An 11680-nucleotide genomic window follows, 5' to 3' on the forward strand; every position below is an offset into this window, starting at 1 on the left:
TCTGTTTATACTATCAAATTAAGTTTTACAAAATAGTTTGATTTGCCCAAATATGGTAGTGATATGACAGCATCATGTCCATATATAGGCATATTACATATTTTGTCACATATATTTTGATAGACAGAGCTTTATGTCCTAATGAGATGAATTTTCCATACCTCTTTATGAGCAATTCAAATCACTTAAAACTGAACATACGTTTTTAATAGTTTACTTCTCTTAACACTATAAAGAACATTCACTTTGCTTGTGTACCTTTTAGTAAGTCCCAACAGATGCTCCTTAAATGCTGTAATGAAGCTTCGTCATAAAAACTGGAAATTGTAAGGCTGTTGATGTTGATTTATGTAGTCAAATCAATTTCTCACCCTAAGAGTTTATTCCAAACAAGAACATTAGTCGAAATATCGAATAAAATGATATGAAAGATTAATCCAATTTATTTATATAGTTCATTTGATCGCAACAACAACTTTGTAGGCAAAAGTGCCATAGAACAAGATACAGTGGTGACGCTTGACAAAGACACAGGCAGTAAGAAAGAATCTTGGGGAGCCAGTCAGTAAGTACAATATATTATAGTATTTTATATAACACCTAAATAGATTCTTTTGGTTGGATGATTGTAGGTCACACGATAAAAATAAGTGCCCTATTTTTACGCTCATGAGTGCGGTGTATTTCTATATTTGTCGGGGGAAGACCAGATGGTGCAAGACGTTAACAACAGTACAGCAACAAAGCTTTGAGCATGCTCTTTGTTTAGTGGAATGGAAGAATGGAACTACGCCACCTTCCTTTCACCTCATGAAATTATTTGTACCATTTCACTCATAAGCATTATTTCATTTCATTTTGTAGATTTTCTGTGGCATGCTGTCCATTATTTTTCAAGTAGATTCTTGACAAAAATCTACTTTAGTCTATCGGCTTAAAAATATAAATTTTGGGTAGATTATTAGAAATGTGATTTAAATGCATATTTTGACATCACCTTTTCATATAATGTTTCAGTTGGCTGTTTTAAACATTGTTTAATGTTGGCGATACTAAAATTTGTATTGGTGCGTATCAGTTCTTAGAGATAGTTTATATAGAAATTAATTTCAGACCCATCAACAATATTTATAAATTTGTTAAAAATGGTAATTTCTAAATACTGTTGAGGGAATGAATAGACGGTAGAACATTATATATGTTATTACCTCCGCCAAGGAGGTTATGTTTTCACCCCTGTATGTTTGTGTGTGTGTGTGTGTGTTTGTGTGTGTGTCTGTGAACAGCCTGGAGGCCACAGTTTTTATCCGATTCTAACCAAATTTGGACACAATGATATATGCCCAAAAAGCTCGGACGAGTTCGAATTTGAGGGGGAAAGGTCATAGGTCAAGGTCACAACTAACGAAAAACTATTTTACTGCCTAGAGACCACAGTTTTGATCCGATTCTCACCAAAGTTAGCCACAATGATCAATGACACATCATATAATTGTGGTTAAATTTTAAAGGGTCAGGGTCAAAAATCAATGTCCACAAAAAAAAAAAAAATAAAAAATAAAAAAATAATAAAAAAAAAAAAAACCCTCAGTGGGACTTGAACCAGCGATCTCAACTGTGAGTGGCTGGATACATAACCATTACACCACACTGTCATCCACAACTTTGTAGTGTGCAGTTAACATATTTACACTTAGAACTAATAAAAAAAAATGTAAAAAAAAAAATATTCAGGGGGCATTTTATGTTGGGGAATTTTACAGTAGGCGGAGGTTTGTACTCTCGGAGTACCCTCTAGTTATATTATCTTAAGGATGAGTATCTGTTTTCATAACACATGATCCTACAGACTGTATCCTCACAAATTTCTTGTTATTGCTTGATTTAAAGAGTGATAAATATAGTTCCTTTATGCAAATCCAGCATCATTGCTTATACTGTGTTTCTTTTTTCTTTTTAACTTACCTTCCTTCCGCTCTGTCATGAAAGAAAAAATGAAGTATTTTATTTATTGTTTTTCAAAAAAATAAAACAATATTATTTCAACATCCTTGTGATATTATGCTAAGCAATCCAGCTTCTGCTTTGTCTAGAAAAAACAATTAAGTATTGTAAATAATTGGTAAAATGTATTTATTATTGAAAACAAAATTGATAAATTAAACAATACTTCTTACAACTTTCTTGTGATGTCATATGCAAAGGAAAAAGTAGACAAAACACAGAAAATAGATATTAGAAAAACCATTTTTCAATTCAAATATAACAACACGGAGCCATGTTTTTTTAAATAAATAAAATTGTTAGATGCCTCTATATAATGTTTTCCACGGATCTAAACAAGTATGTGATAATACCTATATACATATTTGGTTGATGATCATAAATATAATATAATACATATCAGTTCAGTTCATTTATTTTTTATTCAACTTATCACTAAGATGTACATCCAAAGAAATTAGTGAAGAATTGGACCAACAGGTGGTAAACACCTCTAAAACAGTCCGGTGCCAATTGCACAACGAGCCCAGTTATGATCAATGTAACCACCTACTCGTCTCGAAAGATGTACTTTAAGGTTCTTTAAAGTGCACATGAGCTTGATTTGTAGTCCTTATCCACGACTCGAGTGTGCCTCGAACCCTTGCTGATGTTGGCTTCGTAATAACGGTTCCACCACTCACTAGCCACTAACTTACTCTATAGTACATTTGTCAAAGTCCTTTGTTGAACTGTAGACATTCCTATTGAAAGTCTCTCCGTTGAATTATATTATCCATCAATTCAGTTCTTCTACCACGTCTTCCACTTGCACATTTCTCTCCCTCTGTTGTTACCATCACCAAGCTGTCACTTTTTCCAATGACTATACTTCCTCAATTGTCACTAAACTTCCTCAATTTCCATCTTGATACTACTTTACAGCATACCATTCTCAGTAGGCACGCCTACTTCCCTTTTGTCCAAAAAAATGTGTGTCCTTCAGGCTCTGCGGCAAGTTCACATCTTAAGGACCTCAATTTTCTTTTCCTTTGTAAAGTCCAACTTTTACCATACTATATATAGGTATTTATTCATAAAAAAACACATAAATAGTACAAACAGAAGGCAGCCCAACGGCTGAACAATTCTGCAAACAACGTACAAAGTAAAAATTTTTAAGACTCTAACAACAATATAATATATACAAGTACACAGTAAATCAGATCATTAAAAAGACCCAGATAAACCAAAGCATGCGGTAATCACTAATTCGTTAATTATTATTAATGTTATAAACCTACAAAGTTTTAGTTTTAGAAGCTTCATTCATTCTATAAAGCTACACTCCACACAAGTGCTTTAGCAAACTTGGCTTTCATTTGTATGTCTTTTGTTGTAGATCTTTTGACTTTCACACATCTGTCCTACCCTGATTTTGATTATTTATTTCAACAACAAAAATAATAATATAAGTTGAAGGTTACTAGGTAGGTTATTTAATACTTTATGTGATTGTTTTACATTTCACATTATTTATTATTAATATGCTAAATGAATAGGTCATTCAATCTTATATTCATTTGTATGCTTTTATATCCATGACAAATATAAAATTATTATTTAACATTTTTTTCTTGTTTATGTAGGTTTTACATGCCACATGGCTTAACTATTGACCAAGAGGACAACATATGGCTAACAGATGTTGCATTGCACCAAATATTCAAATATCCTGCAGGTGGAGCTACACAACCGCTATTGACAGTTGGAGAGCGCCTTGTAAATGGTAACGATGATGCACACTTTTGTAAGCCTGCTGATGTTGCAGTAGAGGCAACTGGAGAATTCTTTGTTGCGGATGGCTACTGCAATTCACGTATAGTAAAGTTTTCACCAACAGGAAAACTACTTTTTGTATTTGAAAACCATGGTCAAATTATACGTAAGTGATTATTCATAAAGTATTGAAGGTTTGCGTAATCAATATGTTGATATAAAGTTTGTTGTCTTTTCAGAACTATATATTCATGGTGTATCGCAAATTATATCAACATTTTAGTATAGCAATGTATAAAGATAAGCGCCTAATAGTACAACCCCTTATTTTTTACCCCTATTAAGGGGATACTCCCCATGGAAAAAATCAGCGGCCAATGAATGGAAATAATAGCTATTCCATTTTCAAAAGTACATTTGTTTAGGGAATGTTTTAGTGCATGAAAGGAGACAGCGACTAGGCTGTTTATTACATATAAGATCTTGAAGGAAATCAACAAATTATTTTACTGTTGTACTTTGAAAAGGAATTGCCATAATTTTGAACCTTTTTTATTTGTCGTCCCCCCCCCCCCCCTTCAAATGGGAAAGTATTTCTCCATTACTATAGAGAATAATTTATAAAGTGTTCTTTTTCTAGAATTACAAGGACCATTAAACATCCCACATAGCTTGACATTGATTCCTGAAAAAAATCAAGTTTGTGTAGCAGATCGAGAACAAGGACGTATTGTATGTATTGATAGTAACAGTGGCCAATTCATAAAATACTTCAAATCTAGTGAATTTGGAAGTGTCTTTGCAATAGAAAACAGTGTTGGTAAGGCAATTTTTGATTGGCAAAATTAATAAAATGTTTTCCCATCTTCACTGAATAGGAAAAATAAAGGGCTCTGTTTTTCCAATTCTGTTCTGTGGAAAATTTGAGTTTTTAGAAGTCCTTGTGACAACCAAGTTGTAAAAAGTAACTTTAACCGTTTCTATTATACAACTAATGTATTTTTGAGTTAGATGGTACAAGTAATTTCTTGAGGTAAAATTTTGTTTTCATGAGGCAAGGAACAAATAAATTATTTGTACCATTGCATGTATAAAAAAACTTTCTTATTACTCTGATCTTGTTGTGAAGGAGATATGTGCGCATTTCTGTCGGTCTTTTTACACAAAATAAGTACTATTACACAATCATTAAATAGTACATATTATATAACACCTATATAAATTCCTGTCATTTGATTGGACGAATGTGGGTCACATGGCGTGCAATAGTACGCACTATTCAACGATCGTTAAATAGTACTTTTTGAAACATTTTTGTGTACGAAAAAAAAACGTCTAGATGTTATATAAAACAAATAATGAATGTTTTGTATTCGTGTAATGGTACAAATAATGGCACTTGGTGAATGATGAAAGGTTATATCAACTCGGCTTTGCCTCGTTGATATAACCTTTCATCATTCACCTCGTGCCATTATTTGTACCATTGCACTCATAAACATTCATTATTTGTATACTATTGCCAGCCATGTAACCCACAGTCTTCTAATTAAATGAAAAGAAATTATTTCATAACCTATTCGTGCATGGTATTATTGAAAAGTTAATATTTATCTTTTGTTCCATATGTTATAATTTTTACACCATTTTGGTGAGAAGATTCCAAAAATTGCACCAGTACTCTAACCAAAGTTTGAGCTGATGCATTGATATGTTGTTACTTGGTGTTAGCAAAATTACCCTCGCTAGTCGCTCATTGGGCAACCTGCACCCCAAGACAAGGACTGATAATGAGAGTTAGGCTATAACTGGCTATATACATTGTACCTAGTTATTTTGTATTGGTGTTATTTGATATTTATTTTACTTTTTTTTCTTTAAACTTTTAATAAATTTTAATGTTACTTTTTGATTTAGTATTATATTATTTATACATTTGTTGTTTATAAATCATAATATGATGTTCAAAACAATATAAATAATCATAAATTTTCATTCATTTAAATTATCCAATATTCTATGAATATTATAATGAGGACTATTCCATTATATGGAAAGGGGTGGCTATTTTTGTGTACTGTTCTGTACAATTGAATTGATTTGTTAGCAATATATATATGTTACTCTTATTAAAAAAACAATATAAAATCATATAAATATTATAATGAGGATTATTCCATTATATTCTTGTACTGTTACAATAACAAAAAAAAAAATTACAATAAATATATTACTGTTATTAAATAAAATACATTTTGTTATACCAGTATGTTTATTATTTTCAGATGGCAACATGTATGCTGTGAATGGAGCATCTCCAAGTGGGAATAAAGTGAAAATACAGGGTTTTAGTATAGATATTGCAGATAAATCTATTTTGCAGAAATGGTCACCAGATGAGGTCAGTTTTTTATAAATTAGACAATTTTTAAAATTGTTCTTCATTAATCCAAATGCCAACTTTATGTCAATGGCTAGTACTGTACTATGAAGACGGTTACTAAAACCAGTACTAGTATTTTGACCTCAATCAGTTTAGTGCGAATGGAGCTTTAGGCATATTTTCACTTGTTCAACTATGTATTATGTATAATATTTGTTTCTCATTCAGGGTTTTACCAAACCCCATGATGTAGCAGTGTCCCCTGATGGCAGATCAGTGTATGTGTCTGAAATCAATCCTAATTCTGTATGGAAATTTCAACTCGACTTAAGTATGTTATTGCATTATTATTATTACTATATTTATTAACGATATTAGTATTGTTATGGTTTATTCAAATCAATTTTCATCATGACCCGAAGGCCAATTTGCGAAAAATGTTACAATAAAATAAATGGTAAAAACAGGTACATTAAAAAACATCCAAATTCCTTCACTTGCACTGATGAAGGGCTAGTGTTGCCCGAAAGCTCTGCTAACTTTTTTGGCTGTTTTACTTCTCGTTTTGATTTAGCTTTTCGCTTTTATTTTGTATCTCCATTGAGATCCAGCCACTGATACCCACAGCATTGTCATTTTTTCAGTAATTTGCCTTTGGATTTATATATATATATATATATACTCAGAGACAGCGCTTGCCTGATATATCTATCTATCTTGTTCAAGTACCTTCACTTGCACTAATGAAGGGCTAGTGTTGCCCGAAAGATCTGCTAACTTTTCTGGCTGGCTTTATCGTTTTGATTTATCTGTTCGCTTTTTTGTTTGTATCTCCATTGAGATCCAGCCACTGATACCCACAGCATTGTCATTTTTATTCTTTGGATATATATATTATATATATATATATATAGAGAGAGAGAGAAAGAGACAGAGAAAGAAAATTTATGAAATGAAAATAGATGTTCCCACTGAAACTGTTAGAAATGGTATTGCTCTACATTCTGTATTACACCAAAGTTCTTCTTTTCTGTTCCTTAAATTATAACCCGATTTATTCTGTCTCTATTGGGAAATGAGTTGGTGCATCTTTAATGTAGGGAGGGTTTTTACAAATGTTTGACAAAGTTCTAAGCATCTGTTTTCCTGTGAAATGTAACTGCATAGCTGAAGTGCGTTGGTGCACAACGATTTCACACATACATGTTGTAGAAAGAGGATGATATTTAATACATGTTTAATTTATCCTACATAACTTATTCATTACTGTGATATACTCCATTTTATAATATAAATGCATTTACCAGAAAAGCTGTCGCTAGTAACTGCTAACAAATTATAATTATTGAAAAATGCTATTGAAAATTTGGGGTTTTTTTTTCTGAATAAGTACATCATATCTTGAATTATCTTAAATACCTTTGAATAGGACTTTAAGAACTATGCTCATTTTTCCCTCTTGATCATTCTTGAAAACTTATGATTTGAATTTATTAGGAAAATCACACAAATATATACAAAGAGATAACATAAATTACTAACATTACAAATAAATACATTTATAAGAGATTTTCCAGGAAGCTTATTAGCTTATTTCCATTGGTATCCTTTTATAATCTAAAATAGCAAATATAAACATTGCAAAGTATTTTATTAGTATGGAAATTAGTGGTGATCAGACCATATTTTCTCTAACCCAGATTTTAATCTATTTAGGGAAGAAACACAAACAACATTTTGAGCCATATTGGTCTTCAAATGTCCACTGTTTTTAAAAATTCAACAAAAATAATTCACCAATCACAGTCACACTAGGTCATATTTCCCTTAATTAATAACTACAGTGTTTATAAATGATAATTTAAGATTTCTGTTCAGTGTGTTTCCCTTAGCCTATGTGTGTTTGGTGAATACAGCCACTGGTTTACATTAGTAAAATAATTTACCCATGAAGAGGTAACATTCTAGTTCCACTTCCCCCTCCCCCTCTTCTTCAATTCCCCATCCCAACTGAAACTGCCCATTTTGTTCTCATGTATCGTAGAGCTATTTTTAATTGTAACACATCATATATTAGCAAGTAAAGTGGCGAAGCTGTTTATCGTACACAGATAGCCAACGTTGATTCATGGCCGGCTCGCTCCTAGTTCTGGTGCTGAAACCAGTCTTCTTGGATAAGGTCTCTAAACCGCAGGTCCAGTGTACAAAGTTTACCCCGGTAAACTTGTTCACAAAATAGCCCCTGTATCTGGAGATTACCATCTATCTGACAGGACAGTGATTAATTTTACTAATAATTCTTGGCCAAAGATACAAAATATAAAAAGATATGAAATATTTATTCTTTTCGTTCAGTCTTGCAATGCAAAACTAATTACTTATTTACATCCTTTTTTCTAAGTTGTTCAAGAAAAGGACAAAAAGAGCACACTATCTTCAGTTTCAGAAGACAACTTTAATGAGGATGAATCAATAAAAACATTCAGAAAAAATGCTCAAAACAAAAGTCCAGTGATGTCTAAAGCTGCGCATGCCGCAACTGCCATTGTCGTTTGTATTCTCATCGTACCCATTGTCTGTATATTCATCGTCGCGATTTTCGTCCGACTTCGTGATCAAGGTCACTTTGGGGTCATAAAAGGAATTCCCCGTTACAAATCAACACAGGATAGATTCAGTGTCGGGAATTTTTTCAACAAACGTAAGGGTTTCAATCCGGTGACGACGGAAGGAAGCGACGTCGAGGACGAAGGCAGTTGGAGTGGTGGATCAGATGTAGAAGAATACAGCAGGTTAACTGGAAATAGAACGCAAAATTTATAAATTTTGATTTTGATTTTATTTTGTTCCTTAGTTGGGTAATAGGACATGTGTTAGATATGTAAACAATAATGTACAGTGTGTTAGTGTTATTATCCTAAGACCTGTATAGTATATTTTTGTAATTGTATTATTTGTCTAAAAATTTCAGAATCATAGTTAATAATACAAAATATTGTCTTTAAAAATAATATAAAGATATTATAAGAAGATTATAGTCCCAATATTATTTTAACAGAAATGGATGATTTTAAGAATGTTTATTGACGTACGTGATATTATGTTTTTTTTTTTTTTTTATAAGTTTGTTCAGTTCTTAGGACTTGTACAGTGTATTGCCCAGGAATCCGACATCAACCATGCAGAGGAGAAAACCACCAATTACGGACTGTACCATTGCTGAATGGGTGTCTATCTCTACAATATTATATTAATTCTAGGCTCACTTATTGGTTGTCCAGTTAACTTTTCCATACATCTGTCCAAGTACATTGATCTCTGCAAAACCTAGTTCAAACCATAATCAAACCATTTCTATTTTTGTGTGTATGTTTTAAAAGCTATTTATATATTTTTGCATTCATCAGAATGTACGAGGTGCAGGCATGTAAAATAGTGACTTTTAATTTTATCATTTCAATTGTTTTATCAGCTACATTTAAATAGGTTTATATTTTGGGTTTTTCTTATATATTATATATATTATATAGATCAGAATTAAATATTTATTTATAGTTTATTTTATAGTTATATTTATGATATGATTTTATTTAATTTATAAATTAAATATAGTGACCTATTCTGTAAGTATTTTACATTGTGTTTTATTTAAATATGAGAAATTCAAATATTTATTGTATCTGTATATATATTTCCCTAAAACATGGCAGATTAGAATTGCATATAATACCATATCATAAAATATAATAGTAAAAAATTTGAAAAAACCATTTTGTCTTGTTTTTGTTGGACAGACATCTTTTATACATGACATAGGAACTAACGTACATCCTAGCCTATAAGTTGGAAAATGTAAATTATGTAAATAAACAAAAAAAATTATGTCACGCATACCATTAAAATGTATTAAAAAAAACTAAAACCTCCAATAAGTTAAAAATAATATAGAATAATTATGATAAATATAATTTAAACATGAAAATATTACGTATGCAAAGCTAAATACTTGGACCTTCAAAAATAATTACATAAACGTTTATATAAAATATGTCTTTTGTAAAATGAAATATATTAAAAATATCGAAACAATTTTAATTAGGTCATTAACCAACACAGTAATCAAGCCATTTATTTAGATGTCACGTTATGTCCATATTTTTGTGACGTAATGACAATTATTAAAATTTAGCTTAATATTATAATATGGAATAATTAATCCTCCATTGTTTTAACCTGGCCTGATTAAATATTATAGAACATGACGTAAGCAGACTCTGCAATGTGTTCAAAATCATGTGTGTCTTAATTCCTTCGTTAACTAGTTAATACTTAAACTTGCCTATGTTGGTAGAAAAATCGATTAAATTGAATATCAAATGTACTTAATGTGATAGGTGATCGGTTACATTTTAGAAAAAATATAATGAAATTCTATATAGTTGTAAATATTGTAGCTAATTTTGTTGTATAAACCCAAATGTTTATGTGTTTATGAATATATTATACAGAAATGTTCGTGTTAGTCGGGTATTATAATCAGATTCATTATGTCCTATATTAATGTATTTCGTACAATCCTAAGAGATAATGCATTGCTATCTGGTGCGCATGCTCGGTGCAAAAAGGTTAATTTATTCATGAAATGGACGCGGATTTGGACCGGACGATGTTGGATGGAAGAAGAGTAAATTTGATATGTCAAATGTATTCATATCTATTTCACTTAACCTTCTGTCGTAATTGACTCCCGGTTTTAGTAAACCAGTGATAAAAGACTGATCATGGTTTACTACTAGCATCTTTAATTTACAGTACAATTGTTTAGTTGTCGAATTTCTCTGGTTTATTTTGAGTACACTACTCTATAATAATATGATTATGATTATCACAGCTTGTCATTGCCTGTTTTATGTCGGATATCATATTAATGTGTAAACGGTATAAATATTTTATTTTCACTCTTTCACTTATTTGACATTGCCTATTTTATAAGTGCGCATGCTCAAAGGTGTTTGTAGTACTTGTCTTCTCACATATTATACTAATAGGTCAGATTCAGCAAAAACAACGGTTGCTCTCAGCTGTGTTTTGTGTTATTCTTGTATGTAAAATGTTTAAATTTAAACAATTTCCAAGATTCATTACTACTTATGATTGGTTCCCACAAGACACAACACAAGGACGTAACGCAACGCATGTGAATTGACCAATCACAAGCGATGGATTATTCGAACTGTCGCTTGTCATTGGTTAACACGTTTGTGTTGCGTGTACGTCCTTGCGTTACGTTCTAGTGGGAACCAAGCATAAGTAGGCCTATAATGCTGAGCGTGTTGTTATTTTGAGTTGTGCGTTTTAAGATTGGCGACCCTCCATTTATGTTCATTTCTGTGTCGCTATACTCGTGGATACGATAAGTGTTATATCAGGTGTTTTATTCTCAGATATTATTTATTTTATTGTATTTAATGTGCATTAATGTTTAAAGAAAGCATGAAGATAATAAATGTCACTTTGTATATTAATGCATTTAGT

The 11680-nt window shown here is 31.3% G+C and overlaps 1 protein-coding gene and 1 non-coding gene across 2 annotated transcripts in view; one reads left to right on the forward strand and one right to left on the reverse strand.

Moving 5' to 3' along the window:
- LOC140063171 (peptidyl-glycine alpha-amidating monooxygenase B-like) overlaps positions 1-11670 on the forward strand; it is a 37558-nt gene extending 25888 nt beyond the window's left edge. The window contains exons 13-18 of the mRNA XM_072109644.1: positions 455-565; positions 3633-3928; positions 4403-4582; positions 6048-6163; positions 6374-6476; positions 8547-11670. Of these exons, the coding sequence (XP_071965745.1) occupies positions 455-565; positions 3633-3928; positions 4403-4582; positions 6048-6163; positions 6374-6476; positions 8547-8968 (1228 nt within the window). The 3' untranslated portion in view covers positions 8969-11670. The remainder of the gene's footprint in view (positions 1-454; positions 566-3632; positions 3929-4402; positions 4583-6047; positions 6164-6373; positions 6477-8546) is intronic.
- LOC140063297 (U4atac minor spliceosomal RNA) lies at positions 5421-5550 on the reverse strand. The gene has a single exon (XR_011847616.1). It is a non-coding gene; the product is annotated as a U4atac minor spliceosomal RNA (small nuclear RNA).
- Positions 11671-11680: the final 10 nt, after the last annotated feature.

The sequence above is a fragment of the Antedon mediterranea genome, chromosome 11 (genome assembly GCF_964355755.1).
Source record: "Antedon mediterranea chromosome 11, ecAntMedi1.1, whole genome shotgun sequence".
Lineage (NCBI taxonomy): Eukaryota > Metazoa > Echinodermata > Crinoidea > Comatulida > Antedonidae > Antedon > Antedon mediterranea.